Below are 15,907 nucleotides of genomic sequence, written 5' to 3' on the forward strand. Positions count from 1 at the left end.
ATTTTACTCTGATTACGATCAATGAACGATTATTTTGCTTTTTGCTCTTTTTCTGTGGTTTGTTTTTTGCCCTCATAGTTCACTGACACAGTGTCATGTGACCATGGTGTGTTTGAGTGTAATAAACATATGATTTATTATTATTTATTAAATTTTCCAGCATTATATCATATCATATATATATTAAATGAAAAGCTCCATCTGAAACAAACTTCAGGTAAATTGAAGCACATTGTGCTGATAATAGTCCAACCTCTCCTGACTGCAGGACTCTGACTTCAGCTTCTGTCAAACTTCTGTGCTGTTAATCATTTTACTCAGGAATTAGAAACGTCTGAGTCGGCCTACTTCTCCTATAGCTGCCGACAGCCTGCCAACATTCACAGTTAGAGAAAGGCTGAAAATAAGCTCATGTGCTGGTGGCCCCGGGCCCCCAAAACATTACATCTGCCCCTGTGACGGGCCCCTGGCCTCCTCTCATTTTGCTAAAGTGGCCCCCAATCAATGCATGCAGAGGGTCCGTGCCGTAAAACATCCCCTTACCTTCCACGAACAGGTTGGCAGCGGTGGCGGCGGAGCCGGCCACGAATTGGTACTCCCCTCCGTCCCCAAAGTGGACGTTGCGGATGGTGAGCGAGTGCGTGAGCTGCCGGCTGCGGACCTGACACCTGTCGGACGACTTGACCTCCACGCCGTTCTTCAGCCACTTGTAGGTGATGCCCTCATAGTTGACGGTGACCTCGAAGGTGATGGTGTCTCTCTCCTGAGCGTTCAGGTCCTTCAGCATGGATGTGATCATCACCGCTGCACGGACAGAGGACAGAGGACAGAGGACAGCTCGGGTCAAACACATCAACACAGTTTCAGAGACACAAAGACGGACGTTTGATTCCACAGTTGAAAACTAAAACTTTTTTTTTTTTTTTAAACAGCTTTATGGACTTTTAGAGGATTCTGGTCGTATTTGGTGTATTTTTTATAAAAAATGTAATATATCGTTAAAGTCATAACGGTCACATCCAACACTCTTCTCCATCTCAGCTACATTATTCTACTAATTCTCTATATTTTGTAACTTTATTGGCACTGACACATAAACAGGCAGTTACCATTAGTGAACAGCTTCACTCTCAGGTTGAGCTTTGACACGTGCACACGGGTAAAAAGCAGCCCGGTCACCAGAACAAACTGCTGGCATCGTTCTACATTTCTGCAAACCATCGATACGTGACGAGACGCAGGCCGAGCTGCAGACCGCCGCTCAACGCCAACAAACACAACAACGCCGCCTGTTTGTTTTGTCGTGCAAAGAGAAATCGCTGCTCTCCCAGCTGAGACCGTTCCACCGAAACTGCAAAACGAGATCTTTTTCTTTCCGTAACCAGGTGGTTTCTGTGCCTCTGCATGAGCTTGTGTTAATCACAGCGCTGTTAAAACATTAATGTGTAAATGGAACATATCTGCGGTTTGCAAAAACGTACAATGTCATATTTTTGGTTGTTTTTTTTCTGGTGATTGGGTTGATAATTTAACAGGGACAGTTCACACACACATTAACTCAAATACAACACATACCTACAAACATTACACACCAAAACAAAGTACACAATTCCTAAATCAGCAGGATTCCTACAGCTTAAAAAGTGCAATTTCAGACTTTTTAAGACTTTTATTTAACACCAATTTTAACAGTCGTTAAAACTGAAAGAGAAAAACATGACGTGATATAATTACTTCAGATTTGGGAGAATTTGGCCAAACATTTTCTGTAACATCGAACATGACTCTTAGTGATGCTAATGCAAGAGGCATTCTGTAAATAATAATTATTTTTTACTCTTTTTTTTTTAGCTTTTACAAGGCAATGTAAGAAATAACTATTCATAAATATCCTTCTTTCCATGTTTTTGCATTTTGTAAGACTTTGGAAAGACCGATTTAAGACGTTTAATTACCGATTTTTAGATCAACGTATTTGATGCCTTTTAAGACTTTTTAAGGACTCGTGGGAACCCTGCTACAGGTCTTCAATGACTGACGTCCATCTGCTTTAAAAATAAAGGCAAGGCACATTTACAAACACATGAAGCACATTTCATACCAAAATGAACTAAGTCAAAGTTCACAAAGCCAAGGCTTGAACAAATGTTCATTTCAATTCAATCTCAATTTGATCTATAAAGTTCAAAATCAGAAATCACATCTCTTTAAAACCCTTTGAACTGGGATAAATCAGAAAAAGCCTCAGGAGGAGCGGCGCAGGAGGGATCCCCGTCCAGGTCGGACGTGAAACCCATCAGAAGGCAGTCAGCGTCAGCTGTTAGTTTGACCTTTAGTAACCTCAAAACTTTTTTAGGAGGATTCGGCTTCATCCAGTTAATCCTAAACACTTTTTCTTTCCACCGTCAGCAGAATAAACACTTTTTAGTAAACAGGTTCTCAAAAGTGACAGGTCCAGAAAATGTCCACTTTCAGAACTTTCTCCATTTTTTTTCCAGTCCCAAAACATGTGAGTTAGTCCTCGAGCGCAGCGTCTCCAGAGTTTGTGGCAGAAATATTCCAGACTGAAGTGCTGAGGCTGCAGTCTGTGTGCGGCCCAGCAGGGGGCGGCCGTCAGCGGAGGCTGATCCTGCTTCTCCCTCATGATTTATGACCTCCGTCATGAACCGTGAGGGAGCTGCCGTCAGCTCGTCTCCACAGAAAATAAAAAATAAAAAACACGTTCAAAGTCAAACATAAAGCAGAGCGCGCTCCATGATGTCACTACCTTACCTGATTGACAGGTCGCCAGCACGGCGGCCTGTCAATCAGGACGCAGGAGAGGAAACCGGCGGCCTCCACGGCTCCAAATTCCCAGTTCAGTCCCTGCCGGCTCCAACATGTCAAACCGGAGGCTTCGAAGCAGGAGTCCACTAACCAGAGGACCAAAGCCGTCCCAGGGACGCTCGGTGGACACGGCGGTCCTCTCTGAATAACGTCACGCTCTGCAGGTTTTTTCTGTCTCATTTGTAACTCAGGATTCAAACTTTGTTCTGAGACACACTGAAATTAATGTTGGTCGTCTGTATTCGGCCCGCTTTTTAAAAGATTGTCACGTGATGTGAGAGAAAGACAGCTTCGCTCCGTTCTCCGCGTACATCGCAAAAAGTACTAAAACTAGAAGTAGCTGATGATGTTTCTGGTGAAGTTTTTTTTAAATAGAAACAAATAAGCTATATGCAAATAAGCCAAACAAACATCTGCAATCGTGCCCACTGTGGGACTAATAAAGGATTATCTGAAACTTTAGGGTTTGATAAACACAGACCTGCTCTCTGTCCTTCAGACACCAGTGATCCTGTTTCAAACCTTAAAGAAGTTCATGACTCTGCAAGAACCGCTGCTCATTAACAATATTTCCAACAATTTGACATCAATTTTTTTAAGGTCCCATATTGTAAAAAATGGGATTTCTCTGTTTTGTTTTGGGGTTTTAATACAAAGCAGATGTGGGCACTGCATTAATAGTTTTGAAGTATCAAAATGAAATAAGGGCGGCCTGTTTTCAGAAGCTGGGACTTTAAACGAGCCGTCAGGACGCAAAGTCACAGCTAAACTGTTCAGAGGCAGAAACAGTGACCTCACTGTGACCTCACTGTGACCTCACTGTGACCTCACAGCGCCGTGACAGTCATTCCTCCGGCTGTAAAACGGCGCAGAGACGCTGTGAGCGCAGAGATGAAGCAGGAACAGACCAATCAGAGCTTTTCTCAGGAAGTGAAAACACACATGAAAGCATAAAACACGTTGTGATACACATCTAAAGCTGAAAATGAGCAGAATATGGGACCTTTAAGCAGGTGAGTTAGTTCACATGAACATTTCTTTACAGAAACGTTAAAGAAATGTTCTGTGGTCAGTTTCACGTTTCACACCAGCTGTTACAGGACTCGGTATGATTACAATATAATGATAATAGTATCATGTAAAATATCTCATTACAAACTGCAAAACGACAAAATCTAATATGATAAACAGATACAAATTAAACTTCATATATTTTGTGTGGATCCTGTCTTTTATTATCTTAAATAGATTTGATTTAGATTTTTTTTTGCTGTTTGTTTTCATATTATTATGCGTTTGATAATATCACAGATTCTACTTTCCATATTTTCTGTTGATCCTCTTGACGTCTGATTTGGAGAAAGTTGAATCACAATGTAATTTTATTTTTGTGTGTTCAGTCTTGAACCTGAAGCAGAGTCCTGCACGGGTCGGACTTTTAAGAAGCACGTCGACACGAGATCCGCAGCCTGAACCGAGACTACAAATCCCACAATAATCATGCACTTTTTAATAATCCATTCGGCAGCGACTTATGTTTTAATCCAATACACATTTTATTTGTTTAATTAACCCCTTTTTTCTTTTTTATTCCGAACTATTAATTTGTTCATTATGTATATATAAATATTTTTTTTATTGATCTTTTAAATGTATTCTTTCTTTCTTTCTTTTCCCTTTTTACATGATTAACAGGTCTTCATGTTTATTTGGTTGTGTTGGTTTTGTTTTTGTACGTTCACATAAATCAATGTCGGGACGTTTCAAACGTGAGACCGAGACGATGCGTTTTACGACGATGGTAATTTAAAACTGCAGTTGAATTTCATGTTGAGCAGCGTCGTGTCAGAAGACGGAGCCGACACGTGAAGTCAGCGGTCAGAGGATTCAAAAACAAATACATTAAATCTAATTATTATCATTATTATTCTGATATATTCATTGTCCAACACCCGTAATCCAACACTGATTTTATCTCCTTAAAACCAAACTGTAAAATTTAGACAAAAAACCTCCGTGAAGCAGTTTTTTTACGAGTCGGACTCGGTACCCGCCCCGCTGCAGGACTCTGAGGACTTGAGGACCTGAAGACCTGAGGAGGGTGAACAGAGGGGGAAACACACAGAAACTCCACTGACAGTTATAACCACAGGACGTGAGGACGTGTGCAAACATCGACACTGTTAGACACGGGAGAGTTATGAGTCTCACGCAGAGACGTTTTATTTTGTTGTTAATTGACTTCTGGGTTTGATTTTGAACGTGATCTTACGGCTAACGGTGAGCGTAGCGGAGACTCGGTCGTTCCCGCAGACGAAGGTGTACTCGGCCGAGTCGTCCCTGCTGGTGTTCATGATCTTCAGCTGGTGCAGTTTGCCCTGAACCACGATCCTGAACTTCTCGCTCATCTCGATCTCCACGCCGTCCTTCAGCCACGTGGACGGCACGTTGAAGTGAGAAACCTCACACTCGAACGTGGCCACCTGCGTCTCGGGGACCTCCACGTTCTTCAGGGGTTTGGTGACTCGCAGGGCTGCACGAGATAAAATAATATCACGAGTCAGGCCAAATATTAGACACAAGATACTGTCATCGCAAATATCTTAAACACAAACTGATAAAATATACATTCTTATATACATGAAACAAAAGTGATTAAAAATAACATTTTGATTCTACACACGTTTTTCTTAACACTCTAAATAAATTATATAAATACTCAAAATGACTAAATTTCTACACAAATCTAATCTGAAAAATTGTAGCAACAAATAAAAAAAAAATGATAATTAATACAATTTATTTTGCTCTTGATTCTTTAGATAAGTATACATTTTACATTGTTTTTTAAATATCAGTGTAAAACTCAGTTGTAACAAATGAGAAAATCTACATCTTTATAAAAAAAATCTGTATTTTTTTATTATTAATTAAATAATCAAAATTTTCAAATAATTTCAAATTGCGCTATTGCTATGTCAAATAAAACCTGTAACTGTAAAAACTTTATTATACAAAACCTAAAAAATACAAAGTAAACTCACTACCAAAAATGTTCGGTTTGTTTTAAAAGTTTTAAGAAACTTGCGAAAAAGAAAACATTCACCATTCATTCAGTTATATTTTCATTTGATGAATTAAAACTCTTAATAGTAAAATAATAGTAATAATTTTCAGAATCTTATAAAATTTAACAAATGTACAAATATATCTGAAAATTATAAATGACAAAATACAATAAATCATGAACTTTCTCATGTTTTCATCTGATTTATGCACTCATAAAAATAAAAATGATTTCATTTTGTAATTCTCTTTCCTTGAGCAGTGTTATTGTATTTAGATTGTCGCGTACCCTCCACAGTGAGCGTGGCGCTGCACTGCAGGTGTCCGACCACGGCCGTGTACTCTCCCGCGTTGCTGCTGTCGACGTTCTGCAGGATGAGCTTGTGACCTTTGCGCTCTGACAGGATCTTACACGTGTCGCTCGGCTTGAGCTCCACGCCGTTAAACATCCACCTGACGGGGATGTTGTCGTGTGACAGGCTCAGCTCGAAGGAGGCGGTGCTGTCCAGCAGTGACTTCACGTCCTTTATCTTCTTCACGATTTTGATGGCTGCAGGAACAAGAAGCAGAGAAAAACAGTCTGGACAGCGTTCAATCATCAAGTATTTACAATATGAGCGACAGGAAACGAGTGAGACTCACTCTCCACGTTGAGTCTGGCGTTGGCGGACAGTTTTCCCAGTTTGAAGGAGTAAACAGACTCGTCGTGCGTGTTGCACTTCTTCACTTTCAGAGTCTGCACCATGCCGTCTGAGGTGATTTCGTACTTGTCGCTGTTCTGCAGCTCTACACCGTTCTTGATCCACTGGGATCCTTTGACATCGGGGTGGGTGAGCTCCAGCGTGAACGTGGCCTCCTGGGTCTCCGTCACCGTCTGGTTCTTCAGAGTTTTCTTGATCTTCACGGCTGCGGATGGAAACAGATGACTCAGCACTCAAATAAAAATAAACGTCTGTTAGAAACAACATGCCGATGTGTCACAGCGGCAGGCGCTCACCCTCCACCCTGAGGTTGGCGGTGGTCTTGGAGTTGGCCACCTGGTAGGTGTACTCTCCGACATCCTGCGGTCTGGTGATGATGATGACGAGGCGTCTGACGGCGCCATCCATCTCGCTCACCACGTTGTCACTGAAGTTGACGTGGTGACCGTCCTTCAGCCACTTGCCCTCAGCGTTGGCGTTGGCGACTTCGCACTCCAGCACGGCGGACTGAGACTCCGCCACCGTCACGTCCTGCAGGGGCCGAGTGATGGCACCACCTGGTGGCGGCACAAAGAACAGTTCGTTTTACGATCCTGGTGCAGCAAAGCAGCTCAGAGTCAGTCCTGACATGCAAATTATTTCTGATTTATTTAAAACTACAGTTCCCGCCTCGCAGTTTAATGCTTCCATGAATCCGTGAAGATGCCGTTTACCATTTTATCCATGTCTGTCTAGACTCATACGTAACTATGACAACTGACAATGCTTCAAATATTAATGTTGCTACAAAGAAGCTACAGATTCTTAAACATGGATGCTGCAGAAACACCTTCAACCTGCAGGACAGAAGATCTAAACACTCAGCACAGTTTCAAGGTGGAAACCCAAGAGTCCCTCGTGTCTCTAACAAAGATACTGGTGGGATATCCCGTTCACCAGAATGAGACTGACACGAGGTCACACGGACCCAAAAATCAGATTCTTGTTAATTCTAGATCGACGTTTGCGCCAAATCTGAAGAAATTTCCTCAAGGCGTTCTTCAGATAACATGTTCACTAAATCAAAACGGACCCGAGGTCACAATGACCTTTGACCATCAAATTCTAATAAGTTCATTGTTGAGTCCAAGTGGATGTTTGTGCCAAATTTAAAGAAATCCCCTAAAAGCATTTTAGGGTGTCACATTTACGAGAATGGAAGACTGCAGTGACCTTTGCCCATGAAAATTTAAACAGTTCATCCCTGCGTCCACTCGAACGTTTGTGCAACAATTTAAGAAATTGGAATGAAGTGTTCTTGAGATATTGCATCAATGAGAATGGGTCAGAAGTACGGTTACACTGATCATGACCTCTGATCATCAAAATCTAATTAATTCATTGTCGAAGTGGATGTTTGTGCTAAATCTGAAGAAATTGCAGCAAGGTGTTCTTGAGATATCAAATTCAAGACAATGGGAGGAATGCAAGATCAAAGTGACCTTGACCTTTGACCACCAAATTTTAATCAGCTGATGGTGAGCTCAACTGGATGTTTGTGCCAAATTATTTTTTAAAAATTCCTCAACATGTTTTGAGATATTGCGTTTACAAGAAGGAAACAGCTAGAACACCCAAAAACATAATGCAACCAGCCTCAGCTTTCACCAGAGGCATAGTAACAGTCTGTAACAGTATCTATATTGAAGTTAATAAGAAAAACTAAAGTATTTCATGGTCAATGCATGAAAATAAAGAGCCATCACTGCAGGTAAATAAAGGTATATTGATGGGTGCATTTGTAGGGGATTCAGAGTTTTGCTCAAAGACACTTTGTGGAGCTCCTGACAATAACAGATACAAAAGATGCTGTCAGAACCAAACTGTAAATCATTTTGTTTTGGACAGAATAGCATTTGTAAACACAGTGTCATTCTGCTGTAAAATGCTGATGCAGGTGTGAATTTGTTAATTTGTGTTTCATTTAGACTTACCGGAGACAGTCAGCTTGGCGCTGGATGTCTTTTCACCAGCGTGGAACATGTACTGGCCCTCCTCGTCCTTCATGGTGTCACTGACCGTCAGAGAGTGAGCCTTGCCCTTGGTTTCCATCTTGTATTTGGGTCCAGGTTTGAGCTGCTGGTTCTTGAAAGTCCAGCAAGGGTCGATACCGGGGTGAGAAACTTCAACGTTGAAGGTGACGTTCTGGGACTCCGAGCACACTTTGTCCTCCATGTGCTTCACAATGTGAACCTCTGTAAGAACAACAACGTAGTCAGAAAACGGAGCTGGAATCAGGATGGAAAATCAGGATTATGAAAATGAAATCCGTCTTACTCTCGACAGACAGGTTGCAGGTGGTGTCGACCTTGCCGACCACCAGTTTGTAGCGCCCCTCATCAGTGGCAAAGGTCCTGGTGAAGACCAGGCGCTGCTTGGATCCCTTTGGCACCATCTGGATTCGGTCACTGGGCATCAGCAGTTTGTCGTTGCGGTACCATTTGACCGAGCTGACGTCCTGAGCAGAGATCTTGGCCTCCAGAACAGCCTTAGTGCCTTCGATGGCGGACACATCCTTCAGTGGCACCACAATGTCAATGGCTGTAAGAAAAGATGATAAAATGACACTCAAAGATGGAAGGGGTCAGAGAGGTCTAGTGATGATTGAGTGTCACTTAGATCTGAAACATGTTTGACTCTTACTTTGAACGTGGAGTTTGCCCGAGGTGGAGATGTCTTGGGCAGGAACCACGAAAGAGTAGGAAGCAGCATCGTCTCTGCTGACGTTCTCCACCAGCAGCTTGTGAACTTGTTTGTCAATTACGATGTGGACGCGGTCCGAGGCAGAGATGGCCTGACCGTTTTTCATCCAGGTTCCCTCAACGTTCTCTTGGGAGAACTTGACCTCCAGCTGAGCGATGTCACCCTCACACACAATGAGGTCAGTCAAGGGCTGCATCAAGGTCACTGGGCGTACTGAAGGTAGAGAAATCCAGGTGTTACAACAACTACTATTGCAAATAGTACAAAAACTATTCAGTTACAGAAAGTTGTCTTCATTGACAAGTCGTTTACGAGTCAAATAAAGCACTAAAATAAAAAAAAAAACTTCACCAGAGAACTTTAATCTAGCGATACCATGCAATTCATGAGAACATCAATAAATTTGATTAAGCAGCGACAAATGTGCTTGGACTCAGAGTATTTACATAAGATGACTTCTGTTGAGAAACACGAGAATGATGCTAACAGAAAACATATGTGGCTTCACATACTTCACAAGTCTGTCAAGTTTCTTACCTTTCATCTTTAGTGAGGCACTAGTCCTCAGATCTCCACAGACAAAGGTATATTTGCCCTGGTCTACCTTCCTGACATCCTTGACAGACAGGGTTTGTCTTCCTCTGCGGGAGGACATGATGTATTTGTTGCTGGGCGAGAGCTCCTTGTCTCCAAAGAACCAGCTGCCCTCAGCGTCCTCCCGGGACAGTTCAACCTCAAACTCTCCAGTGTAGGTCTCTGGCACCTCGATGTTCTCCATGTGCTTTACGAGCTCCAGGGGAGCGCCTAGGTACAGAACAATATCAAGACAGTCAACAACAGTTAAACACACAAAAAACACACAAAAAACACTAAAGAAAACAGAAGATGGAAAGATTGTTGAAGTAAAGATTACCTTCTACGTAGAGCCTCGCGCTCGTCCTGATGCTCTCATCATCTACAACCACACAAGAGTATTCAGCATCGTCCCTCATTTCAATCACCAGGACAGACAGGAAGTGGACCTTTCTGTCTGAGTGCATTCTGTATTTTTCTCCAGAGAAGATCTCTATGTCATTCTTGAACCATTTGACTTTGATGAAAGGTTCGTTGGTTTCACACTCAAAGGTCACCATGGTGTCCTTTTCATTCGCACTGACATCCTCCAGGTTCTGGGTAAAGTTTACTGCTGCCTTGGCTGGAATGAGAAAATATGAAGTGAGACTTTGACATTAATTATGACAAACAATGAGCATTTTGATGCAGAGATTTGGTATGACATGGCTTTACCTTGCACAAGCAGGAAGGCGTGACTGGAGGCCTCCCCAGCAATGTTCATGGCTTTGACCATGATGCTGGCGGAGTCTTCTGCAGTGACATCTCTGATCACCAGCTCACAAACATGATCCTCAGGCCAGTACCAGTAAATGCGGTCAGTCTTCTCCACAAGGATGCCATTCTTGAACCACTGGCACTCAGGTTCTGGTCTGCCGACCACTCTGAGTCTGAAACGGACCTCGTCCATCGGAGCAGCGGTCTTGCTTGTAATGCGTTCCAGGATCTTGGGGGCTTCCATGCTGGGAGAGAGCTGGACCCTCTCAGGTTTGATTGTGGGGATGGTGATCTGGCCCTGTTCCTCCATCTTCTTCCTCTCAGCTTCCTCTTTCTCTTTCAGGTGATGAAGCAGCTCCTCCTTCGTCTTCTTCAGCAGATCCTCATAGGAGTCGTCCCTCTTGCGAGATTTGAACTCCACAGCAGAGATAGACTCGTAGAAACCTTCCTCTGTCCTGCGCTTGAACTTGCTCTTCAATTCGTCTGACTCCTCTGAGGTTTTCTCATGAACAATTCTCTGTGCCTTTCGCAGCTTAACAACTTCCCTGTCCTGTGTGGCCTCAGCAGCTCGATCTGCCTTCACAATGTCAAATCCAACTCTGCCAGGGTCGTGTGAAGGCTCGGCAGCCCTCTGCTCTGGAGCACGGCGAAGGACAGATCTAAAGTCCTCCTTCTGTTGAATCTCCAGCTTCACAGTGTGCTCAGTTGTGCCCAGAGGATTGTCTGCAACCACCCTTACCTCTCCTGAGTCATAGGACTTGATGTCAACAATCTCCAAGTAATAAATACCATCATAGCGAAGTCTGTATCTCTTGCTCTTGCGGATGAGTTGTCCGTTGAGGTACCAGTTAACCTTTGGTGCAGGATAACCAGTCACTCTGCAGCGGAATCGAGCAATGTCGCCTTCCACCACTCTGGCCGGTTCAGGGAGAAGCACAATCTCAGGTTTGCTCTTCTCATATTCGTCGTCGGTGGTGACTCCTGCAGGTCCTCCCTCGTGAGCTATGCGCTCGATCTCGTCCATTCTGTGTGCTCCCTTCCTGCCTTCAGGAAGCTGTGTTTCCTCAACAAGGCCCTTCTCATCCTTGACAATCAAGGTGGCCGAGGTCTGGTCGACTCCAAACTTGTTCGAGGCTCTGCAGGTGATAACGCCGCTATCTCTGGCGTAAGCAACTTCATAGTCCAGACTGCAGTAACCAAATTCATTGACCATGCGCAACCTGTTGGCAGCTTCCAGGGGTTTGCCGTCATGCAGCCACTCCACCACCATGTTGGGGTCACCGATAGGGGTCAGTCTGCACTCAAAATGAGCTGGACCGAAGCGCTTCATTCTGATAGACGTCAGCTTCTTCTTGAACTGAGGTTTCTGTTGCTTCTCTTTGTCGAAGAGGTCGCCCTCCTCCCACTGCTCTTGACCATATCGCAGGTGAAGAGGCTCCAGCTCCGGAGCAGCGATCTCTTTGGCCTTGTAGGTTCCTTTGGTGATAATGAGCTTCCTCTCAGCCTGAGGGGCAGCGAAGTCCACTTCAACATTGACTCTGCAGCGAGTGGTGTCCCTGCCAGCCTTGTTGATGGCTGTAGCGGTATACCAGGCACTGTCTGTGCTTGAAGAGGATGGGATCTGGAATTTGGCCTCTCCTTTAGTCCCTTCAATCCTGAAATATGTAACGACTGATCAGCAAAAACGACTCTGAAGTTCTACATACCTGTGTCCAAAGATATGAGAATCATTCAAAGCAAAAATGAAAGATACATACTTGATATGTGGGTGCTTTTGTGGGGTGATAATGTCACTGTTTTTCAGCCAGACAATGTCGGGCAGGGGGTTGCCGATGGCTCTGACAGCCAATTCAACCAGAGTGCCCTGCTTCACAGTGATGTTCTTCAGCTTCTCAACAAACTGAGGGCGTGCCAGGCTTTCTCGAGCTGTGGATGGTGATATAAAACGGACCCACCATTTAACATATTACTCCAAAGACTTGAAACTCAAAGGTCAGAGTGCTGATCACAGCAAACTGAACAGATCATCTCATCGGCTGAATATCTAGAGCTGTATCTGACATAAACTTACCATCAACATTAAGTGATACAGAGACAGAAGTCCGTCCAGCTCTGTTCTGAGCAACAACTGTCCACTCTCCGGAGTCTTTGGGCATGGCTGGGACGATGATCAGGGACTGGATACCATCCTCTTTGATCACTATCTTGTGTGTGTAGTCATTGACCACTTGTTGTCCTGGGAAAAGGAGGATAAAATTGAAGTTTCAAGTGGCAAAGCAAAAGATAAAGTTGCGTTTCTAGAGTTTGTTGAGTCTTGTTTCTCTCACCATTGTGGAACCAGTAAGTGTCGGGCATCGGTCTGCCGACAACCTTTAAGTCAAATCTGGCAGTTTGCCCCTCAGAGCATTTTATAGAAGAAGGCTTCATGACAAAGACGGGTTTGTAGAGTCTTTCCAGCTGAGCCTCATCTGTATCGTCGAGGCGGCGGGCCGGAGAGCGTCCTGGAGAACGGCTGGAAGAGCGTCCAGGTGAGCGGCTCAGAGAGCGAGGAGATGTGGACCTGAGGAAGAAACAGAGTCATTGATGTCCAGGTGTCCACAGTTTGCACTTTACTAGTACTTCTTATTCATAGTCCTTTGAGACATTACCTGATCCTCTGCATGGCTGGCTGAGGGGTGTATCTCTGAGGTGTTACTGTTCCGGACGGCTCTACGTAGAGCTTCCCAGAGCTGACGGCATTTCCCTTCATGTTGGAAACGAAGGCGGTGTACACGCCCTCGTCCTCTGGTAGCACCACAGGAATACGGAGGCTGGCGCGCCCATCCTGGAGGACCTCCATCTGGTAACGGCCGCCAGGCCTGATGCGCTGTCCGTCTTTGTACCAAGCAATCTGACACAAGACAGAAAAGTTACTTTAAACACTGATATAACTTCTCAGCAACACTGTTTAATAAAATTATTTTCTCTAATACAGAAAGAGAAGTCTCTGCTGCATGCAAACACAATGCTGGCAAAGTCTGGATGCTGCTGCTGATTGTTTTTACGGTTTTATGTGTCTGGTTGACTGTTAAATCGAATTGCCCTTTTGGGATAAATAAAGTTGTCTCTATCTCTTTCTCAATGATACTTACATCTACTGAAGGCTTGACAACAGCTTTTAAGATTTACTGGCAGCAGAATGGACTCACAAAAGGTTGAACACCCCAAAATCAGTCAAACTCTATTTTTACTACACAGCATGTTTATTTCTTGTAAGTCTGTGTTGCATTAAACTTTGTTAACACCATAAATATAAAAGAATAGGTCCTCCAGGGGGCACTACAGTTAGATATAAATGTGTGCATTTTAAATGCTATAACTTCCACACTGTAGCCAAACTTTAAATGGAATGAAATCCCACTAACACTCATTGAGAGACAGATTTGTTAGTGAACATGGCGTTACACAGACTTGGCCATAACATCCCAATATATTGTCAGATCAACACAAACATGAGGCAATTTACTCATGAAAGTCTCTTTAGCAAGCTTGCACATACATTGGCAGATTAACCCTTTGAAATTACTTTCAAAAACGTGGTATTTTTTTCAACGGTTGGTTTAATAGTCATAATACTATAATTACATATTTTAAATTATGTTATCGAAAATTTGAATTTTTAAGCATCTTTTAGGTAATTTCCCTGTTTGTTTTCTTTTTTCTTTCTTTCTTTCTTTCTTTTTTGTGCTACTTTTCAGGTAATCTCTTTTTTTAACTTATTTTTTGTTTTTCTTCTTAAGCTGTTTTTTTGCCTTCTCAAGTTTTTAGGAGCAATTAAGCCAGTTTGCTCAGGTCTCAAAGGGTTAACAAATAGCTGAAGCCACAGAGGCCAAAAATCTTTCCGATCCTGTTGATGAAACTAAAACTTAGGTACTATATATTAACCACACACCAGTTTTGTACCTACCTTTGGCAGAGGGTTTCCACCCATCTTGCAGTGGAAAGTGACGCCCATTCCATCCATGATCCTGTAGTTTTTGACCGGCGTGTCGAAGACCGGCTGCACTGCCTCCTCTTCTGCTACAGTCACCATCATCTCTCCGTCCTCCGTCACCAGCTCAGTATAGGTGATCATCATAATACGTAGCTCGATCTCCTGGATGATCCGCTCTTCAAAGGCTGAAATCAGAAACTCCTGCGCAGAGAAAAAAAAGGGTTTTAATGTTTTACATTCAATATGAAGGTGTCGATATCACATAATTCTGGGTGTTCGGAAGGAAAGTACCGTTTCTGAGACAAAGCTCATGGGGGTGGTCACCCTCCTCTGCTCCAGCTCGTACTGATTCACGACCACAGAGGGCTCCTGAACCACCGTCGTCGTCACTTCAGTTTTATACGTCACGTCATGTTGCTTCATGTAGGCTTCATATTGCTCTGTGAATACAGAAACACAGTGAGACGCCGGTCCAATTACGCTTTCCTAAACAGAAAAGAGAAACTTCAGGACGACGTACCTTCCTCCAGCAGGCCGGCGGAGGCTGAGGCTTCTCCGTGTGGATTCTTTAAGAATATGGCGTATTCTCCAGCATCGTCAGCGAAGGTCATGGAGATCTCCAGTTTGCATTCTCCGGTCTCCTTGTTGTAGGCGACTTTGTATCTGAAGGCAAAAAAATAAACAATTATCTACTGTACTAACAAAAAGAGTCTAAACCTTCTGAAAGGTGTGAAAACACAAGAAGAAACACAGGTCGCAGCTTTGAAAAGGAGCTTCAAGTAAACATAATCCACTGACTGAAACTGTACGACAGTTCTTTGAGTAAATGTGCCCCGTATGCCTGAGTGTCAGCCAAACCGTGAAAAACACGAGACTGAACGAGACTGACAGTCATCACAAAGGCTGGAAAATAAATTGGATTGGATTTGCCAGAAAATTTGTCCCGAATCCTTCAAGCAACTGAGAAAGTCGGCAAAGGTCTCAATTCTTAACTTATGTTACAACCTGTTCATCCATTCAAAAAAACAATACATAACAATTAAAAAAGTTAGACACAAAATTTAAAAGCTGTTGGGCATCATGGAGTGAAAAATATCCTCATTTAGATCAGACTTCTTTTGATCTCAGATGTCTGTTTGTGATGCTATTGTTTCTTTTCTTTAGTAGTAAATGTGCACAGCTGGACTTTAATTCAATTATTGTTTTAGTTTTTATTCATTTCTTTAGTTTTTACTTACTTTTTTGTTTGTTTCCCTTCTTCACAAAAACA

At 43.2% G+C, this 15,907-nt stretch overlaps 1 protein-coding gene across 1 annotated transcript in view; it reads right to left on the reverse strand.

The window, feature by feature from the left end:
- The window catches only part of LOC121949594 (titin-like), a 165,023-nt gene that overhangs the window by 129,729 nt on the left and 19,387 nt on the right, over positions 1-15,907 (reverse strand). The window contains exons 18-35 of the mRNA XM_088083820.1: positions 15,158-15,300; positions 14,929-15,077; positions 14,611-14,838; positions 13,313-13,554; positions 12,992-13,224; positions 12,736-12,900; positions 12,422-12,590; positions 10,623-12,319; positions 10,249-10,530; positions 9,873-10,139; positions 9,276-9,548; positions 8,910-9,173; positions 8,567-8,827; positions 6,890-7,150; positions 6,535-6,798; positions 6,182-6,442; positions 5,099-5,359; positions 544-804 (exon numbers count right to left, since the gene is read on the reverse strand). Of these exons, the coding sequence (XP_087939946.1) occupies positions 544-804; positions 5,099-5,359; positions 6,182-6,442; positions 6,535-6,798; positions 6,890-7,150; positions 8,567-8,827; positions 8,910-9,173; positions 9,276-9,548; positions 9,873-10,139; positions 10,249-10,530; positions 10,623-12,319; positions 12,422-12,590; positions 12,736-12,900; positions 12,992-13,224; positions 13,313-13,554; positions 14,611-14,838; positions 14,929-15,077; positions 15,158-15,300 (5,681 nt within the window). The remainder of the gene's footprint in view (positions 1-543; positions 805-5,098; positions 5,360-6,181; positions 6,443-6,534; positions 6,799-6,889; positions 7,151-8,566; positions 8,828-8,909; positions 9,174-9,275; positions 9,549-9,872; positions 10,140-10,248; positions 10,531-10,622; positions 12,320-12,421; positions 12,591-12,735; positions 12,901-12,991; positions 13,225-13,312; positions 13,555-14,610; positions 14,839-14,928; positions 15,078-15,157; positions 15,301-15,907) is intronic.

This window comes from Plectropomus leopardus, chromosome 10 (genome assembly GCF_026936395.1).
Source record: "Plectropomus leopardus strain MGB_pleo_1.0 chromosome 10, ASM2693639v1, whole genome shotgun sequence".
In the NCBI taxonomy this organism is placed as follows: Eukaryota; Metazoa; Chordata; class Actinopteri; order Perciformes; family Serranidae; genus Plectropomus; species Plectropomus leopardus.